This window comes from Staurois parvus, unplaced genomic scaffold (genome assembly GCF_062004578.1).
Source record: "Staurois parvus isolate SC_StPar_1 unplaced genomic scaffold, SC_StPar_1.0 ptg000087l, whole genome shotgun sequence".
Taxonomy (NCBI): Eukaryota; Metazoa; Chordata; class Amphibia; order Anura; family Ranidae; genus Staurois; species Staurois parvus.
The window spans coordinates 1,923,483-1,948,548 of NW_028317883.1; the positions used below are offsets into that span (position 1 = coordinate 1,923,483).

General features: G+C 44.3%; 1 protein-coding gene across 2 annotated transcripts in view; it reads right to left on the reverse strand.

Annotated features, from left to right (window-relative positions):
- The window catches only part of LOC149468403 (uncharacterized), a 49,560-nt gene extending 25,897 nt beyond the window's left edge, over window positions 1–23,663 (reverse strand). Inside the window, exons 1-4 of one of the 2 annotated variants that reach the window (XM_089670157.1) lie at window positions 23,276–23,663; window positions 6,054–6,163; window positions 2,374–2,513; window positions 515–737 (exon numbers count right to left, since the gene is read on the reverse strand). In XM_089670157.1, coding sequence (XP_089526283.1) covers window positions 515–737; window positions 2,374–2,451 — 301 coding nt within the window. In that variant the 5' untranslated portion in view covers window positions 2,452–2,513; window positions 6,054–6,163; window positions 23,276–23,663. Of the gene's footprint in view, window positions 1–514; window positions 738–2,373; window positions 2,514–6,053; window positions 6,164–14,326; window positions 14,499–23,275 lie in introns of those variants that run through there. The other variant, XM_089670156.1, reaches the window with a different exon arrangement.
- Between the last annotated feature and the right edge of the window lie 1,403 nt (window positions 23,664–25,066).

The following is a 25,066-nucleotide window of genomic DNA, read 5'->3' on the forward strand; positions in this document are numbered from 1 at the left end:
ATGCCTAAATAATTGAGTTGCTGCCATGTGATTGGCTGATTAGCAATTTGTGTTGCCAAGCAATTGAACAGATGTACCTAATAAAGTGGCTGGTGAGTGTATTTCAGCTGTGCATTTACTGTAGATGTGTGCAGGGGAGGACTTGGATCCTTTGACCTGGGTGGCAAACAGAACCAAGTGGCCCTTTCATGATAGAGTTCTGTGGACTCTAGAAAGATTATGCACATATTCCAGCAATAGCTCACTTTATGGTTCTCAGCATTTGTTCACATAAAATCTGTGCTATAGGATTTATTTTGCCAGATGCTGTGATTGCGGATAGCCATCAAGAAGTCACTCTATATGGGTTCTACTCTGATTGTTGTCTAAATGAGGGAGCCACCAGACCAACATATCTTAATAATACTGAGCTGGGGGGCAAATGCCCCCAACACCCCAGCCCAGGCCTCCCCTGCCTTTGTGCCTGGAGTTCAGCTTTAGATTTCTTTTTAGAAAGGTTTATCTATTGTGGTACCTGCTAGAGTTGGTAGTTCTCCATATTGTGGTTGGCGCTCTGTCTTCCATTGTTTAAACTGATCCCTGTTGGTGGTGGTATGGTGTGAACTTGCAGGAGGTGGAGGGTGCAGGTTGTCTGGTGGACGTGTAGGCATAGTTCTTTCTGCCTCCTTTGGAGGATAGTGTAGCCCATAAACGGTCTGTTTTAACAGGGGTTCCTCTGGGCTCTGGTAATAACCCTCCTGTTGATGTAGTATTGAAAGAACTGTAAACTTCAGAGAATGTATGAACATTCATAGTAAAGTACCTTTTACTATTGCCACTTTTAATATTTTCCTGAACCGTTCATTGAAATGACCTTCCCTTGCAATAAAAAATAATCTTCATTTACCTGTACAGTCAGTATACCTGTATACTGAAAACTATATCAAATGTCTCCTGCAAGAGTTGGTACAGCATCATAGGGTGGCTACAGAGACTTTAGCTTGCTGTAGAATTGCAGAGGCTGGTCACTGAGATTAACACAAGAAGCTGCTTTTAATTTTAAATGTACAGATTAAATTGGTTGTAAACCCTTAAATATTACTGGTGTCAGGTGATACACAGAGTGATAAACAAATCCTCCAACATAAGTTGTACCTGTTTATCTGCAGTGTTCTCTACATCTGTTTAAAGTTCAGAATTTACACAGCTTTTCTCACCTTCCAGAGGCAGGAGGTGGGGAGCTGATGACACACACTGCAAAGCTCATTGAGAGCTAATTGGAGGGAAGAGACACACCCCCTTTACACAGCACACAAGAACAGAGCAGAGGCTGTCAATCAACTTGAGCTCCCTCTCCTGACACCTTCTTTCTATTGATGTCAGGAAAACTTGTCAGAAATGACTCATTCTGATAGCAGAGGAAAGAGGCAGCAAACAGAAATTACACTTAGTGCCCTGGATTGAGACAGGTACACACTATAGAGGGATATGCTTTGTTCATATTTCATGTCTGAGGTTTACAACAACTTTAATGTTAATAGTGCAGTCTAAAACCTGATTTTTGCTTTTCCTGGCTTTCCTGACTTATATAGTATATCATAAGATGCTAAATTATGTAATGCTTTATACCACGTCAAGTTTTATGTTTTCTAATATGTCATGTTTTATGTTATGTTATGCACAGGGGAGGACTGACAACTCATGGGGCCTCCAAGCAAAAGGGGATCATGGGGCCCTGTGTCTAAGGTACCAGGGGCATCTCATGGGGCCCCCTACTGACCCCGGGCCCTCGAGCAGTGCCGAGTTTCCAAATGGTCAGTCCGCCCCTGGTTATGCATGACTCATTCCATCATCTTTTCTTATCTACCAATATGTTATATCGGCCAGGTTTATAGAAATACCTATCACTGAAAACTACAAACTACTCTGCAAATAAAATCTATAGCATCCCCACTGAGCAATTCACTGTGGTCCCTATACAAAATGCTCAGCACAGGACCTGGAAGATAGCAGCAATCGTTGTAGTAGCAGCGACTATTACAGTGATTGTCACCTTCAAAAACGGTCCCTCGGGAATGATATATGTATACTTACATTAGTCCAAACTGGACCAATGTAACTATGCATTAAAGATCACATCTAGATCAGCTTCAAGGAAACTACTATAGTTTCCAAATTTTGCTGCTGATATCGATAGGTACTAATACAACTGATTCCTCACCAGCCCTAACAAGCAACCCATCAACAAAATCTATAACAGGCTAAAACCTAGAACACAAGAGACATAAAATTTACAACCACCCACTGTTCTGATGTTTATTTTCCTAATTACTGAATCTCTAGTCAATAGCAATTATATAATTAACAATGAAATGGATTGATTGATGTACTTACAGGAGGAACATATAATTTGGGTCTTCCTTCAAGTGGTCTTGGTACAAATTCTGCTCTCTGAGTAGTGGCCAAGTTCATAGGAGGCAAGGTCCGGGGTACAGGGGTATGAGGGGGTCTCTTACTGCTTCTTGGGGCCACATCTGTGTTGGGAATAACAGATTAAAAGTACACACAAAATGTTAAAATATTAGAATATTGTTAACTAGCTTCTTTTATTTCCCTTTACTAAGTGATTTCCCTATTCTTCCTGTTCCATAGACATCATTACTGAGATTGGAAGTAGGGGGTAATCTTGTCAGTGACCACAATTAAAATCTGACTCTACACTGTATCCAAAACCAGAAAAATGTTATGGATTGAAATAGGCTGTAAAGAAGGAAAATATTAGATAATGGAAATAAGAACAAAGATTGTACCTGTTTTTTATTCTAAATACACAGCTCAAAAAAATTAAAAGGAACACTTTGAAAACACATCAGATCTCAATGGGGAAAAATATCATGCTGGATATTTATACTGATATGGACTGGGTAATGTGTTAGGAATGTAAGGATGCCCCACTGTTTGATGGAAATTAAAATTATCAACCTACAGAGAGGACTGAATTCAAAGACACTCCGAAAATCAAAGTGAAAAAATGATGCAGCAGGCTAGTCAATTTTGCTGAAATTTCATTGCAGCAACTCAAAATAGTACTCAGTAGTTTGTATGGCCCCCATGTGCTTGTATGCATGCCTGACAATGTCGGGGCATGCGCCTAATGAGACGATGGATGGTGTCCTGGGGTATTTCCTCCCAGATCTGGACCAGGGCATCACTGAGCTCCTGGACAGTCTGAGGTGCAACCTGGCAGCGTTGGAATGACCGAAACATGACATCCCAGAGGTGTTCTATTGGATTTAGGTCAGGCGAGTGTGGGGGCCATTCAATGGTATCAATTCCTTCATCCTCCAGGAACTGCCTGCATACTCTCACCACATGAGGCCAGGCATTATCATGCACCAAGAAGAACCAGGACCCACTGCACCAGTGTAGGGTCTGACAATGGGTCCAAGAATTTCATCCCAATACCTAATGGCAGTCAGGGTGCCATTGTATAGACTGTAGAGGTCTGTGCTTCCCTCTGTGGATATGCCTTCCCATACCATCACTGACCCACCACCAAAACGGTCATGCTGAATGATGTTACAGGCAGCATAACTTTCTCCATGGCTTCTCCAGACCCTTTCACGTCTGTCACATGTGCTCAGGGTGAACCTGCTCTCATCTGTGAAAAGCACAGGGCGCCAGTGGTGGACCTGCCAATTCTGGTGTTCATTGGCAAATGCCAATCAAGCTCTATGGTGCCGGGCAGTGAGCATAGGGCCCACTAGAGGACATCGAGCCCTCAGACCACCCTCATGAAGTCTGTTTCTGATTGTTTGGTGAGAGACATTCACACCAGTGGCCTGCTGGAGGTAATTTTGTAGGGCTCTGGCAGTGCTCATCCTGTTCTCCTTGCACAAAGGAGCAGATACTGGTCCTCCTGATGGGTTAAGGACTTTCTACGGCCCTGTCCAGCTCTCCTAGAGTAACTGCCTGTCTACTGGAATCTCCTCCATGCTCTTGAGACTGAGCTGGGAGACACAGCAAACCTTCTGGCAATGGCACGTATTGATGTGCCAACCTGTAGGAGTTGGACTGCCTGTGCAACCTCTGTAGGGTCCAGGTATCGCCTCATGCTACCAGTAATGACACTGACCCTAGCCAAATGCAAAACTAGTGAAAACCAGTCAGAAAAGATGAGTAGGGAAAAAAATGTCAGTGGCCTCCAGCTGTAAAACCATTCCTGTTTTGAGGGTCATCTCATTGTTGCCCATCTAGTGCACCAGTTGTTAATTTCATTAACACCAAAGCAGCTGAAACTGATTAACAACCCCCTCTGCTACTTAACTGACCAGATCAATATCCCAGGAGTTTAATTGACTTGATGCTATACTCTGATTAAAAAGTGTTACTTTAATTTTTTTGAGCAGTGTATATAGATTCAGAAAGATTATTTCTTTTTTGTGCCTCCTACTATAAGTCTCTTTGACAAGATAAAAACATGGGAATGAAGGTTCTTCAGTATTATAACCATTAGATAGGTAGAAGGTCATTTTCACTAAACATTCACTGGTAGTGAATAAGTCACTGCCATTTAAAACGCATGCACCAGGAAGATTCATCTGCAGTGACTGAAGAATATAGATTCACTGCTTTATAAATATGCCCCTAGGTGTCGTGTAGGTCTGGCATCTTGAACATTTCGATGTCTGAGTTGGCAATGTGCTGTATTACTTATTCATTACACACCCTGTTCTGAGACTGACCAGTCTTGAAAAACAACCATTTCTTCAGTTAGAAAAGTATAGTATGTGCTTCTTAACACAAACCCTAACTCCAGGTTTTTGTGACTTTAAATAGTTTGTGTGGACCGAAGTGGTCCAAACAACCTATTTGCTTCATTGAGCTACATACAGTATACAGCGCTGTCTTCTGGCAGCAGTACTGGGATTTCAGGTTCCATTCCTGGAAAAAAGTTGAGTTGAGCTGAGCGCTGCTCAGCCATTCACAGGATGCCTTGTATATTTCATAAATTAATACAGGGCTTTCTCTGATTGGCTGGGGTACAGAGGCGGACGGATGACATCACGAACTAGAGGCCTGAAAAGCCACCATCATGCCGCCATGAGCCGCTACCCGCCTCCCCTATTTGAAGGGATCCCAACCCAGGACGCCTGTGCCGTCAAGGGTGGTGCATAGCATCACTGAGCCAAGCCGCATATGGCCGCACATGCGCTCCACCATAAAGATGGCGGGGGGATGCACCAGTGGATGACACCTGGTGATCATATTGGACAGCTACCACTGGAAGTCTTGTATTCATTCATAAAACCACAAGGCTTCCTGTGGGTGGTGCTCAGCTTAACTTGTTTTTTTTTTTCCAGAACTGGACTTGAAGTCTCTATATTCCAAGTATATAGTATATTTTTTTATTTCAGGTACTTATATAGTGCTGTCAATTTTACACAATGCTTTACACACACACACATATATATATATATATTTTGTACATTCACATCAGTCCCTAACCCTCAAGGGGTGTACAATCTAAGGTCCCTCACATTCATACATACACATACTAGGAACAATTTTTTAGACAGGATCCAATTAACCTACCAGCATGTCTTTGGAGTGTGGGAGGAAACTGGAGTACCTGGAGGAAACCCATGCAGGCACAGGGAGAACATGCAAACTCCAGGCAGGTGGTGCCATGGTTGGGATTTGAACCAACAACCCTAGTACTGCCAGGTGGAAGTGCTAACCATTTAGCCACTGTGGTGCCAATGCAGCTGATGCTACCTACAGTTTATACTGTGCTTCCAGCAGATGCATCTGTTATTGAAGGAAATAGTATAGCTCGGTCCCAACAAACTATTTAACATCACAAGAAAGCTGGGGTTAGGCATTATTACCAAGTCGTCACTACATTTACAATGCAGATATTCATTGTAATGTGCAACTGGAAAATATTTACTCTAAACTGTCAGACTGTTAATCCATCCACTTAGCATGATCTGTTACACAAACAATATAGATATCAGTGCTCAGATTACATATATGTGACATGCAGTACTTCACAGAAGGTCATCACTCACGCCTTGGTACATTAAAGGTGGCCTTATAGTGGGTGATATAACAATCTCCATTTGTCTCTCTTCGCTGAACTCTATGTTGTTTCTTGCAGCCTTTATGATGTTTATGTCGCCTGTAAAGAGACCAATATTTTCTATAGTGATTGTTTTTGAGAATTTATAAAGTGTCAAGCTCCACATTTCTAAAATTTAAAAAAAAAAAAAATTACATTTGCAAGCAAGTAGCAGAAATATACACCAGATCTCATTTGGACATAAAGGGAGATATTTACTAAAACTGAAGCACTCCGAATCTGGTGCAGCTGTGCATGGTAGCCAATTAGCTTCTAACTTCAGCTTGTTCAGTTAAGCTTTGGCAATAAAACCTGATTGGTTTCCATGCAGAAATGCACATGTTTGTGAGTGAACCAGCTTTAGTAAATAAACCCCAAAGTGTATGTTACCCAAACATTTCATATCCCTGATATGTGTCTGTTGTACCATGTACTTGTATGAAAAAGTATCCTGCTCTTTTTGTATTACTTCCTTTGTATGAAATAACAGGGGTTCCTGCCAGTCCTTCTGCTTTACTATTTCAAACTGACCATGCTATTCATGAGAACACATCCATCCCAGATTGGTCAGTTTTCTTCTTTGTGTTCTACCTGGGAACACAGCCTAATCCAATGCTCAGACTTGTAGTGGTATCCCCCCCCCTTCCCCCTGCACAGCCATTCACTGGGAAGATCAATGCACTGCTGATTCTCTGCCTCCTGTTGACACGCTCCCCTGCACAGTTCTTCAAAGTGTACCTCTGTTTCTGCATTTTACACTGGACTTTGTGCTCCATTTAAGCTGCTGTTGACAGGTCTCCACCTCCTCTACTTTCCTCCTGCTGTCTTATCTGAGTTTTCTTCTACAAATGAGGTCTGTTTTCTTTGGCCATTGGGCAGCCGCTGATTTAACCCTTGCTCATATGAGTACAGAACTGACATTATTCTGGCATCTGGCGTCATCTGTAAGATGTGGAGAGCGAACTGAGAGTTTATCTATCTATCTATCTATCTATCTATCTATCTATCTATCTATATCTCTCTCCAGGCTTCATGAGGCACATAATTGGCCTATACCTATACCTATAGCAGGGGTATTATTCAACTTTAAGTCAGAGCTGTGCAGTTTGTTTTTATCTACAGACGTCCCTTATCTGCATAGGCAGTTTTTTTTGGTAAAGGTGAACTAACCCTTTAAAGGTTACTTCACTTTTGTGGGAAAAAAATATATATAGCATACAATTGTGTCATATTGTAATTAAATTTTATTGAAAAATGACTTCTTTCCTTTTCAATCTGCAGCACTGTAATTTTCTGTAAAATGCAATATGGCAACCTGGAGGCATTCTGTACACATTCTGTAAACAGTCATTTCCTCCTTGTGTAATCACACTAACTGATTTTTCCCAGAAGTCCACACTAAGATACAAGTCAGATTTTGAGCATCCCCTTCAACAAAAATGTCATTCTTGATGAGATATTCTCAAATGGGAATCGCATCTAAAGGGATGCAGGCCCTGCCACTTTCCTCATTAGAACCTTGCAAGTGCAGCAGCTGATTGATAATTATAAAAGCATTCCAATACAGATTCACTCTGCACATGGACGCAGACAAACAGCTACTTCTTTAGAACATTGTTTCTCAATCAAGGTGCCCTTTGGATTCTCCAGGGGTGTCATGAGCATGAGACCTAGTTTTCCCTTGATCAGACATGGGTGAGAGGATCCAGGGAAGGACTCGGTGGTGATGGTGAACCCTCATGTGATGGGGGGACACTCTCATGGGACTTCTCTGATATAATGGGAGGCTCCCATGTATTGGAGGGGCTACAATGTGATGGGGTGACTCTAAAATGATCATTTTAATCATCTCGCTGTCCTCAATTTTGTATGAATTGCAGCCATTTTACATCTTTCTCAAACGCAATTTCCCAATTTCTGCATGTATAGAATTCTGCATAGTCATTACAACTCAGCGCTACATGAAAACCCGCAAGCACCTTCGGGGAGGGGGGGGGGGGGCACTTAATATACCCCACGCCCTCAGGACTTATCTCCAGAAGGACAGAGTTGACATTTGTAAATTTTAACTTGGAGTGACGTTAATTCTTGATCTTATTTATGCTGTAAAATATATAAATGTAAGAGCTAAGGGGTTGACTCTCCCAGTGGTCTCTGACATGTAAAGGGGCACAGTGTGTGTAACATAAACCTTATCTGATTTGGAACTCCTCACAGATGTTGGTTTCAGCTGGTTTTTCGCTGGTCCCTAAACATGTGATAAGGGACTTTGTGATGGGGGAGCCTTAGATGTACAGGGGGAACTCTGATGTGAAGGGGAGCTCTAATGTACAGGGGGGACCTCGACGTGAGGGGGGCTCTGATGTACAGGGGGACCTCTGATGTACAGGAAGACCTCTGATGTGAAAGGTAGCTCTAATGTACAGGGGACCTCTGACATGAAGGGGAGCTCTGATGTACAGAGTGACCTCTGATGTGAAGGGGAGCTCTGATGTACAGGGGACCTCTGACATGAAGGGGGGGGCTCTGATGTGAAGGGGAGCTCTGATGTACAGGGGGACCTCTGATGTGAAGGGAGCTCTGATGTACAGTGGGACCTCTGATGTAAAGGGGGACCTCTGATGTGAAGGGGAGCTCTAATGTACAGGGGGGACCTCGACGTGAGGGGGGCTCTGATGTACAGGGGGACCTCTGATGTGAAGGGAGCTCTGATGTACAGGGGGACCTCTGATGTACAGGAAGACCTCTGATGTGAAAGGGAGCTCTGATGTACAGAGTGACCTCTGATGTGAAGGGGAGCTCTGATGTACAGAGTGACCTCTGATGTGAAGGGGAGCTCTGATGTAGAGGGGGACCTCTGATGTGAAGGGGAGCTCTAATGTACAGGGGACCTCTGACGTTAAGGGGGGGGGGCTCTGATGTGAAGGGGAGCTCTGATATACAGGGGGACCTCTGGTGTGAAGGGGAGCTCTGATGTAGAGGGGGACCTCTGATGTGAAAAAGAGTTCTGATATGAAGGGGAAGTCTGATGTACAGGGGGACCTCTGATGTTAAAGGGAGTTCTGATGTACAAGGGGACTTCTGATTTGAAGGGGGGCTCTGATGTACAGGAAGACCTCTGATGTGAAGGGGAGCTCTGATGTACAGGGGGATCCCTGATATGAAAGGGAGATCTGATATATAGGGGGACCTCTGATATGAAGGGGAGTTCTGATGTATAGGGGGACCTCTGATGTGAAGGGGAGCTCTGATGTACAGGGGGACTTCTGATGTGAAGGGAAGCTCTGATGTACAGGGGGACCTCTGATGTGAAGGGGAGCTCTGATGTACAGGGGGACCTATGATGTGAAGGGGAGGTCTGATGTACAGGGGGACCTATGATGTGAAGAGGAGCTCTGATGTACAGGGGGACCTCTGATGTGAAGGGGAGCTCTGATGTAAAGGGGGACCTCTGATGTGAAGGGGAGCTCTGATGTAAAGGGGGACCTCTGATGTGAAGGGGAGCTCTGATGTACAGGGGGACCTCTGATGTGAAGGGGAGCTCTGATGTACAGTGGGACCTCTGATGTGAAGGGGAGCTCTGATGTACAGGTGGACCTCTGATGTAAATGGGGAGCTCTGATGTAAAGGGGGACCTCTGATGTGAAGGGGAGCTCTGATGTACAGGGGCACCTCTGATGTGAAGGTCAGCTCTGATGTACAGGGGGACCTATGATGTGAAGGGGAGCTCTGATGTAAAGGGGGACCTCTGATGTGAAGGGGAGCTCTGATGTAAAGGGGGACCTCTGATGTACAGTGGGACCTCTGATGTAAAGGGGGACCTCTGATGTGAAGGGGAGGTCTGATGTACAGGGGGACCTCTGATGTGAAGGGGCGCTCTGATGTAAAGGGGGGCCTCTGATGTGAAGGGGAGCTCAGATGTAAAGGGGGACCTCTGATGTGAAGGGGAGCTCTGATGTACAGGGTTACCTCTGATGTGAAGGGGAGCTCTGATGTACAGGGGAACCTCTGATGTGAAGGGGAGCTCTGATGTAAAGGGGGACCTCTGATGTGAAGGGGAGCTCTGATGTACAGGGGGACCTGTGATGTGAAGGGGAGCTCTGATGTACAGGGGGACCTCTGATGAAAAGGGGGACCTCTGATGTAAAGGGGAGCTCTGATGTACAGGGGGACCTCTGATGTGAAGGGGAGCTCTGATGTACAGGGGGACCTCTGATGTAAAGGGGGGCCTCTGATGTGAAGGGGAGCTCTGATGTAAAGGGGGACCTCTGATGTGAAGAGGAGCTCTGATGTACAGGGGGACCTATGATGTGAAGGGGAGCTCTGATGTACAGGGGGACCTCTGATGTGAAGGGGAGCTCTGATGTAAAGGGGGACCTCTGATGTGAAGGGGAGCTCTGATGTACAGGGGGACCTCTGATGTGAAGGGGAGCTCTGATGTACAGATGGACCTCTGATGTGAAAGGGAGCTCTGATGTACAGGGGGACCTCTGATGTGAAGAGGAGCTCTGATATACAGGGGGACCTCTGATGTGAAGGGGAGCTCTGATGTACAGGGGGACCTCTGATGTGAAGGGGAGCTCTGATGTACAGGGGGACCTCTGATGTGAAGGGGATCTCTGATATAAAGGGGGACCTCTGATGTACAGGGGGACCTCTGATGTGAAGGGGAGCTCTGATGTACAGGGGGACCTCTGATGTGAAGGGGATCTCTGATATAAAGGGGGACCTCTGATGTACAGGGGGACCTCTGATCTGAAGGGGAGCTCTGATGTACAGGGGGACCTCTGATGTGAAGGGGAGCTCTGATGTACAGATGGACCTCTGATGTGAAGGGGAGCTCTGATGTACAGGGGGACCTCTGATGTGAAGGGGAGCTCTGATGTACAGGGGGATCTCTGATGTGAAGGGGAGCTCTGATGTAAAGGGGGGCTTCTGATGTGAAGGGGAGCTCTGATGTACAGGGGGACCTATGATGTGAAGGGGAGCTCTGATGTAAAGGGGGGCTTCTGATGTGAAGGTCAGCTCTGATGTACAGGGGGACCTCTGATGTGAAGGGGAGCTCTGATGTACAGGGGGACCTCTGATGTGAACAGGAGCTCTGATGTAAAGGGGGACCTCTGAAGTGAAGGGGAGCTCTGATGTACAGGGGGACCTATGATGTGAAGGGGAGCTCTGATGTACAGGGGGACCTCTGATGTGAAGGGGAGCTCTGATGTACAGGGTTACCTCTGATGTGAAGGGGAGCTCTGATGTACAGGGGGACCTCTGATGTGAAGGGGAGCTCTGATGTACAGGGGGATCTCTGATGTGAAGGGGAGCTCTGATGTAAAGGGGGGCTTCTGATGTGAAGGGGAGCTCTGATGTACAGGGGGACCTATGATGTGAAGGGGAGCTCTGATGTAAAGGGGGGCTTCTGATGTGAAGGGGAGCTCTGATGTACAGGGGGACCTCTGATGTGAAGGGGAGCTCTGATGTACAGGGGGACCTCTGATGTGAAGGGGAGCTCTGATGTAAAGGGGGACCTCTGAAGTGAAGGGGAGCTCTGATGTACAGGGGGACCTATGATGTGAAGGGGAGCTCTGATGTACAGGGGGACCTCTGATGTGAAGGGGAGCTCTGATGTACAGGGTTACCTCTGATGTGAAGGGGAGCTCTGATGTACAGGGGGACCTCTGATGTGAAGGGGAGCTCTGATGTAAAGGGGGACCTCTGATGTGAAGGGGAGCTCTGATGTACAGGGGGACCTGTGATGTGAAGGGGAGCTCTGATGTACAGGGGGACCTCTGATGTAAAGGGGGACCTCTGATGTGAAGGAAAGCTCTGATGTAAAGGGGGGCCTCTGATGTAAAGGGGAGCTCTGATGTACAGGGGGACCTCTGATGTGAAGGGGAGCTCTGATGTACAGGGGGACCTCTGATGTAAAGGGGGACCTCTGATGTGAAGGAAAGCTCTGATGTAAAGGGGGGCCTCTGATGTGAAGGGGAGCTCTGATGTAAAGGGGGGCCTCTGATGTGAAGGGAAGCTCTGATGTAAAGGGGGGCCTCTGATGTGAAGGGGAGCTCTGATGTAAAGGGGGACCTCTGATGTGAAGGGGAGCTCTGATGTACAGGGGGACCTATGATGTGAAGGGGAGCTCTGATGTACAGGGGGACCTCTGATGTGAAGGGGAGCTCTGATGTAAAGGGGGACCTCTGATGTGAAGGGGAGCTCTGATGTACAGGGGGACCTCTGATGTGAAGGGGAGCTCTGATGTACAGATGGACCTCTGATGTACAGGGGGAGCTCTGATGTACAGGGGGAGCTCTGATGTACAGGGGGACCTCTGATGTGAACGGGAGCTCTGATGTACAGATGGACCTCTGATGTGAAAGGGAGCTCTGATGTACAGGGGGACCTCTGATGTGAAGGGGAGCTCTGATGTACAGGGGGACCTCTGATGTGAAGGGGTGCTCTGATGTAAAGGGGGGCTTCTGATGTGAAGGGGAGCTCTGATGTACAGGGGGACCTATGATGTGAAGGGGAGCTCTGATATACAGGGGGACCTCTGATGTGAAGGGGAGCTCTGATGTACAGGGGGACCTCTGATGTGAAGGGGAGCTCTGATGTACAGGGGGACCTCTGATTTGAAGGGCAGCTCTGATGTACAGGGGGACCTCTGATGTGAAGGGGATCTCTGATATAAAGGGGGACCTCTGATGTGAAGGGGAGCTCTGATGTAAAGGGGGGCCTCTGATGTGAAGGGGAGCTCTGATGTAAAGGGGGACCTCTGATGTTAAGGGGAGCTCTGATGTACAGGGGGACCTATGATGTGAAGGGGAGCTCTGATGTACAGGGGGACCTCTGATGTGAAGGGGAGCTCTGATGTAAAGGGGGACCTCTGATGTGAAGGGGAGCTCTGATGTACAGGGGGACCTCTGATGTGAAGGGGAGCTCTGATGTACAGGGGGACCTCTGATGTGAAGGGGAGCTCTGATGTACAGGGGGACCTCTGATGTGAAGGGGAGCTCTGATGTACAGGGGGACCTCTAATGTGAAGGGGATCTCTGATATAAAGGGGGACCTCTGATGTGAAGGGGAGCTCTGATGTAAAGGGGGGCTTCTGATGTGAAGGGGAGCTCTGATGTACAGGGGAACCTCTGATGTGAAGGGGAGCTCTGATGTAAAGGGGGACCTCTGATGTACAGGGGGACCTCTGATCTGAAGGGGAGCTCTGATGTACGGGGGGACCTCTGATCTGAAGGGGAGCTCTGATGTATAGGGGGACCTCTGATGTGAAGGGGAGGTCTGATGTACAGGGGGACCTCTGATGTGAAGGGCAGCTCTGATGTACAGGGGGACCTCTGATGTGAAGGGGAGCTCTGATGTACACGGGGACCTCTGATGTGAAGGGGAGCTCTGATGTACAGGGGGAGCTCTGATGTACAGGGAGTCCTCTGATGTGAAGGGGGGGGGGGGCTCTGATGTGAAGGGGAGCTCTGATGTAAAGGGGGGCCTCTGATGTGAAGGGGACCTCTGATGTAAAGGGGGACCTCTGATGTGAAGGGGAGTTGTGAAGTTAATATCATCACGGCAGTTGTGTGTATCGTCCCATGCTCAGGTTTTTTTCTTTCAAGATTTTGCATACCTTTAAATGGTGCCGTTACTGAAAAAAGGTTGAGAAATACTACAATAACAAAAGGCAGGAATCTGCAACAAACTTTGTTAAAATCCTTGCAATGTACAGAGGTCACCCAGAGGGGGATTTCTTTCTTTCAAGAAAAGTAGAGTTAATCTAATAATGATTTTAAAGTGGAGACATTGCACAACAACAGCAACAAAAAGCTTTTGTAAAATTGATCAGAAAAGATGTTAAATCAGGAGGAGTGGAATGCAGAGATTTTAGAAAAGGCAAGAGAACATCTATTGTCATCCTAAATAATAGATCTGTCAGTGTATGACCAACCGCTTGTGGTGGTATAAAAGCCAGTAGCTGTTTTATATCTATTACTTTGTTTATATCCAAGTTTATGAATATATGACTCTACTTCACCTAACACACAGGTCATCACATTCACCGAACACCGAACAATGCTCTGTTCAGGGTCTTATGTCCTTCAGTAAACTGAATGCATTGATTGAATGTGAAGAGAGAATGTTGTCCTCTCTACCATTATGGTGTACATTGTAAAGCATACAGAACAAGATACAAAAACTCTCAGGTCTGCTGTTTTCTTATCTCACCCACAGTCACACAGCTCACAGATACAGGACACTGCTGGGGGATCCATCTTCTGAAGTCCACTTTTGGAGAACGCCCCATCCCTGTTTTGTGTTGCCATGGTCCCCTGGACTTCTCTTGTCCTCTCTTTGGATTGTGAAAGCCGGTTTTACCAGAACTGATTGAGCCATTGTGTGTCTGGGAGCCTGTGGTTTGTGTACCTGACAACCTTTTCAGCAAGTGGTGACGCAGCACAGCCGGGCCAAGTTCACACACAATGAGCCAGGGGAAGGAGCAGTGTTTGGCCAGCGGGGTACGGAGATGGAATCACATTCAATTATATTGCTTTGCAGGAACTAAATATTTAGAATAATGTTTGCAAAGGAATCGTACCTGTATTGCGCTACTGTCAAGTATAATACAGAGAAATTTAAAATGTATGCTGCACTTTGCTTATTGTACCATCAGAAAATCACCTTAAAGCGGTATTAAAACCAAAAACATAATATATCCAATATACAAATACAAATTCCTATGCCTGGTACACATGATGGGAATATCGGACGAATGGTCATCTGTTTTTTTTTGCATGCTAGTCTCATATGGAAAATGAAGAGTTTACGAAAAGTCTCGTAAGACAGAATACAACTCTCACGATGATGTAATGTATTGTATTGTAAATGATACAATAAAAAAGTCCAATGCAATACAAACATATTAACACAATTAGTGCAAAAATTAATGATAATGTAACCCAAGTCCAAAATATAAACGTCCAAATAAATCTTCGCAGTACATGCACATCTGCACGTGACTGTGTACACGTCTTCCTTTCACAATTGGTGCACCTCCACCACACCAGGTGAAAAACCTGCTCACCTCCAATATCCTCATCCCATTCAATACAGCAGCCCTACTGGTCCTGAAATCCACTTCTTATCCAGGTGATATCCCACTTCTCTGCTAATGCTCAGAGATTGATGGATATGTGACCATGTAATAAAAAGGCCAAAACATAGTTTGAGACTTTATTTTCCCCACTATTAATATAACACTTACAAAATATTTATATAAAAACAGTATAAATCTACAAAATTCAGATGCTCAACACTCCACTAGCAGCAAGCAATCGTACCAAAGTTTGGCTCCTCCTCCTTAGATGCATGGCGCCCACATACGGGCCTGTAAACGCTATAACTTTCACATAAACCAATTACTTTACATGTATTGGGATGTAGCAGAATACATTTTGGCCTAAATTTATGACAAAATTTTATATTTAAATTTTTTTATTGGACATGTTTAATAGCAAAACGTCAAAAATATATATATTTTTTTCAAAATTGTCGATCTTTTTTTGTTCATAGCGCAAAAAAATAAAAACCCGCACAAGTGATCAAATACCATCGAAAGAAAGTTCTATTTGTGGGGAAAAAAGGACATACATTTAATTTATGTACAACATTGCATGACCGTGCAATTGTCAGTTAAATTAATGTAGCGTCGTATCGCAAAAAAAGGCCTGTTCGGGGGGGGGGGGGGGTAAATCCTCTGGACGGCAAGTGGTTAAACAAAAATTGTTTGTTCTGTTATTGCACAAGAAAAGTTTTCAACCTTGTCCCTTCGGATAATTTCGTATGAACTGTCATGACTGGCTCTTAAAAGCTGTATACTAATGATCAGGATATCGGAGGATCGCTCCAAAAGTGGTATTTTCCGTCCCAATTTTCTCATTGTGTGTACAAGGCTTTAGAAGTGATGGCTGCATTCAAGTTTTTAGGCTTTTCTCCTGTATTTACATCTGATGATCTGGCCAGTAACATGCCCTTGGGTGTCTCCTTTCTATGAAGGAGCATAGAGCCACCCTTAGACAACAGCATTGCCAGTCTGGGGAGTGTTAGACTAGCAGATCTGGATGGACTTGACTAACAAATTAAAGTTGTATTAAGCCCCAAAGACAAATTTAATATATTGCAGCTTACCAGTCATTAGATGTGGTGGCTGCACTAGTTTTAGTTTTTTTTTTAGTTTTTTCCCCCTTTGTTTTCACCTGGTGATCTGGCCAGTAACACACCTATTGTATTAGAGCACCCCCACTTTGGATGAAGAAGCACAGGAGGCACAGCAGACAGCAGCACTGTCAGTCTGGGAGAAGGGGATTGTTAGATGGACTAGCAGATTTAAGTACACTAACAAATTGAAGCCAAACTCCAGCTAACACTTTATGATCAATTTTGGGCTAAAGGTTTTACATGAATACATAAAAGTCTATTTTAAGCACTCCTGCCAGTGTTAAATGGTTTGTCTCATCCCTCTAAAATGAAACATCTGGAGGAGAGTTTGTTTCTTTTGAAAAACAACAAACTTACTGGCCAGATTACCAGTTGAAACCAAAGGAAAGAAAGCCTAAAAAAGAAAACTAATGCAGTTATCAGATCTACTGATGATAAAATGATTCCCCATGCTTTCACCTGGTGATCTGACCAGTAACACACCTCCTGTATTAGAGTGCCCCCACTCTAGATGGAGGAGCAACAGAGACACTTTAGGACAGCAGTAATCTCAGTCTGGGGGAGGAGTGTTAGATGTACAAGCAGATTTAAATACACTAACAAATTGAAACCAAACCCCAGCTGAGCCCCAGTTTACACTGATGCGACTTATGCAGCTTGCGACACAAAGTCATGACAAGTCAAAACACTCATTTTAATGGGTGCTCTCTTAATCAATGTGGCTCAAGTCACAGCAACTTAAAAATAAGTTCCTGCACTACTTTTCTGAATCTTTGGTGCAACTTTTACTGCCGTAGACTGCAATAGTAAAACCACAAAAGTTGCAAGGATTTTCTTAAGATTTGCGACTTTGATGCAGCATTTTTTGACTTCAGAGGGTCTCTAAACAAAGCCAAAGTCGCATAACAGCTAATTCACATGAAAGTTGCACTAGAAGTCGCTCAACTGAAGTCTCACAGTAGTGGGAACCGAGCTTAACACTTTGTAAACAGTTACAACAAACCGTTTTTTTTACTTTTGATATGAAGGTTTTAGATAAATAAATAAAACCTGATCATTGTAAGCACCTCTGTCAATGGTAAATGGTTTGTCTCATCCCTCTAACTGATATCTGCAAGATGGGTTGTACTTTTGAAAAACAACAGACTTACCGGCCAGATCACCAGCTGAAAATAAGAGAAACAGCCTAAAAAAGAAAACTAATGCAGCCATCACATCTATGAATGGGTAAATTGCAATATAATAAATGTCTGCTTGTGGGTTTTGTACTGCTTAATTTTCTTTAACCGCTTGCCGACCGCCTGACCACAATGTACTGCGGCCAGGCGGCAGCTACAGGCAAAGTGACGTACGGGTACGTCACTCTGGCTGCACTAACACAGGGGGGCACCCCACCGCAATTGAATGAATGAAAATCCCGGTGAACGGGACCCCCTGGTGATCATGTGATCGCTATGCGAACACATGATCACAATGTTAGCAAAGCTGCTATGAATCAGTCTGATTCATAACAGCTCTGCTTCTCTTCTTAGTGAGCTGTGATTGGCCCACAGCTGTCACATGATACATGGGGCCAATCACAGCACCCGGGGCCAATCACAGCACCATATGCCATGTGACCAACTCCAGCCAATCACAGATCACTATACTGAGCTGTCAAAAACCTAACTCATTCATGACAGTTCATGAATGAGTTAGGTTCAGGACACCAAGCTTTGCATTGCAGGAGAAATTATCTTTATTTTACACACACACATTCGATTAGCACATTTAACCTGTTTATCGCCCCTATTAACCCTTTGATCGCCCCGTCACCCAGCCAGTGCCATTGGTACAGTGTCAGTGTATAGACTTTTTCACTGATCACTGTATTCCTGCCACTAGTGACATCAGATAATGTTAGCATCAGTTAGCGCCCCTCCCAGCCAGGATCAGCTAGCATTAGATTGCCCGCACACTATCGCACTCCCTATAGGTTACTGATCACCCCCATTACTAGTATAGTGTTTTGTATGGATCAATATAATGATCATGAACAGAACTATACTAGTGCCTCCTTTGTATAGTGTCCCCAAAAATGCAGAGTTAGCAGGATCAGTCCCATTCGCTGCCAGCACTAGCGTTTAGCCCCTCCGCTGTTTTTCACAGAAGATTTGTACCAATAGATTGTGGGCCAAGGCAATTTATACACACAACAATACATCGCCGCCCACCCAAATTCAGCTCTTGCCAGACAATTTGCATGGGAACCTATCATGGTTTCTGAATTTAGAACTATTGTTAGGCCTAACCCTCAACATGGACATTACAGAAAAGAATGAATTGCAGTCATAGTGGTCCACAGAGCCGATTCATCATATGCCCATGTTCTCTGCTGTTTCATATATGCCCAACATAGACCAGCAATGTACTGGTATGTCGCTGGTCTTTGAGTGGTTATACTTGGATGATGCCTGCAGATACAGGCATCATCCTAGTATAGTTTTTTTCAGTTTTTGGCTTTCATGTAAAAGCAATCCTAGTGACCAATTAGCTGCTGAATCATTTTTACAAACAGCAGGAAGGGATAATCCCCCCCCCCCTCCTGCCGCTTTCCACAGTTTTCTTGGGCTCTCCTGTCCCACAGGGGAATCTGAGAATGCAGCCGGCAGTTCCGCTGGCTGACCATAAAGCTGGTCAGAGACCAGAATGTCTCCAATCATCTCTATAGTCTAAGAAATCAGAAGCTGCGAGCATTTCATCGCTTCAGTTTTGCAGGATAAAAACAGGGAAATTGGGAAAGCATCTGATCACACCGATCTTGGTGAGATCAGATGATGTAAGGGCAGAGGAGATATCTAGAGTCTAATAGACCCCAGATTTCTCAAAAAAGAATACCTATCAATGCCTATTGCAGTCACAGGGGATATTGATAGCAATAAAAGTGATCAGAAAAAAAAATGAAAGGGACAATTGTCAAAATAACAAAAAATAATCAAAATAACTAAGAAAAAAAAAGTGTTGACGCCATGCTGGTATGTAAACAGCGGTTGCACCATTCATGTGAGGTCAGATCGAGGGCAGTAATTCTTGCACTAGACCTCCCGTGCAAATATTAACTGTTGACCTGTAAAGGTTTTTAAAGTGTCGCCTATTGATAATAAAAATGTATGTAATTTGTTGCCATTGCACGGGCATGCACAGTTTTAAATCATGTCATCTTTGGAATCTATATACGTGGTGTAATGTCATCTTTTATATGTTATCAAATTGGGCAATATATTGTGCTTTTGCTCATTAAAAGTCTGAAAAGTGTATTTTTCACAAAAGATTTGCATTTGAAAAATCGCTGCGCAAATATTGTGTGAAGTAAAACATTTCAAAACCCACCGTTTTATTCTCTAGTGCCTCTGCTTTAAAAAAAGTATATAATGTTTGGGGGTTCAAAGTAATTTTCTAGCAAAAAAAAAGTTTTTTAATGTGAGCAGAAAGTGTCAGAAAAGGCTTGGTCTTTGAGAATGGGTGATATGTGGCATACGCTTCTAATGTTAGCTCTTAAATGCTAGGATAGTAGAAGGCCCCCCACCTCCAAATGACCTCTTTTTGGAAAGTAGACACTCCAAGGTATTTGCTAAGAGGCATGGTGAGTATTTTGCAGATCTCATTTGTTGTCACGTGTTTGGAAAACGAAGAAAGAAAACAAAAATGTATTTTTTCTTTTCTCAAAACCCTGTGACAAAAATGATATCTGTAAAATACTCACATTGCCTCTTAGCAAATTCCCTGGGGTGTCTGCTTTCCAAGGAGGGGTCATTTGGGGGGGGGGGGGTGTTTGTGCTATCTGTACTATGTGGAAGTGATATGAGAAAATATGCCCTTTGAAAGCCTGAAGGTGGTCATTGGATTTTGGGGGCCTGTATGTAGCTAGTATGCCAAAAAGTCTCTCACATGTGGTATCCCCATACTCGAGAGAAGAAGAAGAATGTGTTTTTTGGTGTTATTCCACATATACCCATGGCATGCATGAGCAATATATCATTTAAGTGACAACTTTGTGTAAAAATAAATAAATTGTCATTTTCGAAAAATTTGTGGCAAAAAATAAAATGTTCCATGGACTCAACATGCCTCTGCAAAATTCTTCGGGTGTCTACTCTCCAAAAAGGGGCCATTTTGGGGGGAGCTCTAGCATTTTAGCAGCTCAAGCAATGTGATAGGTCAGGCAGCAAGTAAAAGCTGTGGACATTCCAATATATACAGTCATGGCCGAAATTGTTGGCACCCTTGATATTTTTCCTGAAAATCAAGTATTTCACACAAAAAAGGTATTGCATTAACACATGTTTTGCTATACACATGTTTATTCCCTTTGTATGTATTGGAACAAATATAAAACAGAGGCAGAAAAGCAAATATGACATAATGTCACACAAAACCCCAAAAATGGGCTGGACAAAAGTATTGGCACCCTTAACTTAATATTTGGTTGCACACCCTTTGGAAAACATAACTGAAATCAGTCGCTTCCTATAACCATCAATAAGCTTCTGACACCTCTCACCCGGAATTTTGGACCACTCTTCCTTTGCAAACAGCTCCAGGTCTCTCTTATTGGAAGGACACCTTTTCCCAACAGCAATTTTAAGATCTCTCCACAGGTGTTCAATGGGATTTAGATCTGGGCTCATTGCTGGCCACTTCAGAACTCTCCAGCGCTTCTTTGCCATCCATTTCTGAGTGCTTTTTGACGTATGTTTGGGGTCATTGTCCTGCTGGAAGACCCAGGATCTTGGACGCAAACCCAGCTTTCTGACACTGGGCCCTACAGTGCGACCCAAAATCCTTTGGTAATCCTCAGATTTCATGATGCCTTGCACACAGTCAAGGCACCCAGTGCCAGAGGCAGCAAAACAACCCCAAAACATCATTGAACCTCCACCATATTTTACCGTAGGTACTGTGTTTTGTTCTTTGTAGGCCTCATTCCGTTTTCGGTAAACAGTAGAATGATGTGCTTTACCGAAAAGCTCTATCTTGGTCTCATCTGTCCACAAGACGTTTTCCCAGAAGGCTTTTGGCTTACTCAAGTACATTTTGGCAAACTGTAGTCTTGCTTTTTTATGTCTCTGTGTCAGCAGTGGGGTCCTCCTGGGTCTCCTGCCATAGCGTTTCATTTCATTTAAATGTCGACGGATAGTTCGCGCTGACACTGATGCTCCCTGAGCCTGCAGGACAGCTTGAATGTCTTTGGAACATGTTTGGGGCTGCTTATCCACCATCCGGACTATTCTGCGTTGCAATCTTTCATCAATTTTCCTCATCCGTCCACGACCAGGGAGATTAGCTACAGTGCCATGGGTTGCAAACTTCTTGATAATGTTGCGCACTGTGGACAAAGGCAAATCTAGTTCTCTGGAGATGGACTTGTAACCTTGAGATTGTTGATATTTTGCCACAATTTTGGTTCTCAGGTCCTCAGACAGTTCTCATCTCCTCTTTCTGTTGTCCATGCTTAGTGTGGCACAGACAGACACACAATGCAAAGGTTAAGTGAACGTCTCTCCTTTTTATCTGCTTTCAGGTGTGATTTCTATATTGCCCACACCTGTTACTTGCCCCAGGTGAGTTTACAGGAGCATCACATGCTTGTAACATTCTTATTTATCCGCAGTTGTGAAAGGGTGCCAATACTTTTGTCCAGCCCATTTTTGGAGGTTTGTGTGACATTATGTCGAATTTGCTTTCTTTCCTCCCTTTTTTTGTTTTGTCCCAATACACACAAAGGGAATAAACATGTGTATAGCAAAACATGTGTTAATGCAATACGTTTCGTGAGAAATACATGATTTCCTGGAGAAATATCAAGGGTGCCAACAATTTCGGCCATGACTGTATGACATAGTTTGTCGATGATATAACTTTCACACAAACCAATTAATATACATGTATTGAGATTTTTTTTTTTTACCAAGGACATTTAGCAGAATACATTTTGGCCTAAATTTATGACTAACTTTGAGTTTATTGAATATTTTTTATAAACAAAATTGAAAAAAATCGTAAAAAGCGCAAAAAGTAAAAACAGCAGGGGTGATCAAATACCACCAAAAGAAAGCTATATTTAAGTGAAAAAAAGGACATACATTTTGTTTGGGTACAGCCTTGCACAACCGTGCAAGTACCAGTTGAAATACTGCAGTGCTGAACAGCATAAAAATGGCCAGGTCATGAAGGGGGGTAAATCTTCCGGAGGGCAAGTAGTTAACAGACTGCTAAACACCCACATTACAAACAATGATTTGATTCCCTTACAGCTTCTAAACTGTTTCTAGCAGACTTGCATAAAAAACATCTATTCTTCTGTTCAGGCTTGTCAGACCAGGTCCCTAAAAAAGTTATTATTCATATTTAAAATAGTTTGCACAGAATCTTTGATTAAGTCATAATTCAAACGCTTAAAAAAAACAACATTTTGTTTTCACCAAATGGAAGCAGCGTTGACACTTTTCACAGTCAATAATCACTTTCCCTGCCAGAAAGCAATTATACTTGGCTGCAGAGATTTCGTTTTGTATAACCATATAGCGAAAACATTTTATGAATCCCAGAATAGACGCAAGCCGCTTCTGCTGTATGTTCTGCCGCGGAAGTTCATGTTTTCAGTGTTACTATGACAACGTGACACAGATTCCTTTTACTTGGGGCTGACACTTTTATTATGTTCATTACAAAAGGTTTCGGTGTCTTTTTCTGATGAAACGACTATACATGTGCTCGCATACAAACTTTGTTATCTGTTCTGAGCCAGAAAGATGCGGCACCGATTCCGCCGACTTATAAATATGAAACATCCGAAGCTTCATCGCCGCGTTTATTTTTGTGTTAATAACTGATGGATTATTCATTCGCACCGCACAATATTTGTATGGTTTGACAATTTCTTGGCAGATAGATAATCATATGTTTAGCAGAACATCTCACCTTTAGCCTGAAATTGGAACCTAGCCAGTCTTTCCCAAACAAATGTGCTGCTTCGTAGAACCTGCCTGAGAATAATAACTGTTCTGTTCAATAATAAGTCCTTTCTTCCAGAGTAAGCTGTCCTTTCTCCTGCCATGTATACGCTAGAAGTGGTAGATGCGGGCAGCGGGTGGCCATCACTTAATCAGGTCAGTCTTCTGATTTCACTCTCTACCTCCATTTATCACTTGTAGTGGCGCTCAAAGCAAACAAAAGGAATGAATATTGTCCTGCTGGTCCCAGGAATGGGGTGCTGGCGTGTAAGATCACCATCCAGTAGTGTGTATCTTGCAAGCAGAATACCGCCGCTCCCCCCCGTCCTGTCTGTGCCCTGTATATATGTGATGGCCTCAGCCTACTCCGATTCACAAGCCATGCCATCTGATGGGGCATGCTGGGCTGATGACGCCATAAGGGGGCGGGGTCACGCTGTGACATCGGGTGGCCCCATCCCTTAGTTTATTTAGCAGGGGGAGGCAGTGGAGATGTCATTCAAAGGGAGCCAATGACATGGCTCAGGCCAGGTTTTTTTTTTTTTCATTTTTTAGGTCGGTGGCCAGCGTTCATTGACATTGATTCTACTTTGAGGGACTTTTTTTTTTTTGGGGGGGGGGGGGAGGGGGGAAGGTTTAAATAAAGGACTGGCTGTGTATTTTTTATTTGATTTTCACTTTTTTGATGAATGAGCAGGGGTACTACAGATCCCCTGTACACATAGAGGGGAGCCAGGATGTGTGGGCCCTTGTTAAAGGTGGCTTCAAGATTCCAAAAAGCCCCCCGCCCACAGGCCCCCACAACCACCGCCCAGAGTTGTGGGGAAGAGGCCCTTGTCCCCATTATTGAGGGGTCAAGGTGCTTTAAGAGGGCAAAGTCCCCTCTTCCCCCAAAAGCACCCCCCATGTTGAGGGTGTGTGGCCTGGTATGGTTCAGGACTGGAGAGAACGCCCCCCTTTCCTGGCCTGCAAAGTTGCATACTCAGATAAGAGTCTAGTATGGATTTGGGGGAACCCCACACCATTGAAAAAAAAGTTGACATGGTGATCCTCTCAAAATCCATACCAGACCCAATGGGCCTGGTATGGATTGGATGGGGGGGACGGGCCCCATGCTGTTTTATATTTAATTTTTAAATGCCAACAATTTTTTTTGTTTGTATTCTGCTGTCAGCGGGCAACCCCACTGCCAGCAGATGATTCATGGCTGCTGCCTCCTTAACAACTGTGATGTTTACTGGTTGTTAAGGTCGCCAGCGGCCGCCTGCTCCTTAACAACCATGTTGTTTACTGGTTATTAAAGCAGAAGTCTATCAGCTTTTATACCTTATTAGATTCATGCTGCTTTTTCCTTTCCCCACTGTGTCATCTTGAAGAAATCCAGTGTACATTCATTGAATTTAGGCCTCAACCCCTGTTACTGCCCCACTGTAGTTCTGTACAGCGATCGGTGACATAGCTGTGTCCCTGCTCACTGTAGTGGGTGGACTCAGCAGTCTTAGACTCCCACTCTAAGTTTCCCACATTGTGACTGCTGCTGGTTATGTGGGTGTGCCTGAAGTACAGCTCTTGGCACCAACTCTGCCCTCCACTCCTACTCAGATTCAGTGCACATGCTGGCTATGACTTTTTGCATAATGGGAAATGTAGTTTTCTTTCCCCAAAAGGATATGATGTGCAGCAAAAGAGAAAGTCCTCTTCCCAGTGCAAGGAAGGAGCACTCTTTTCCAAAGATTTCCTGATGTCACTGGGGCTGAAA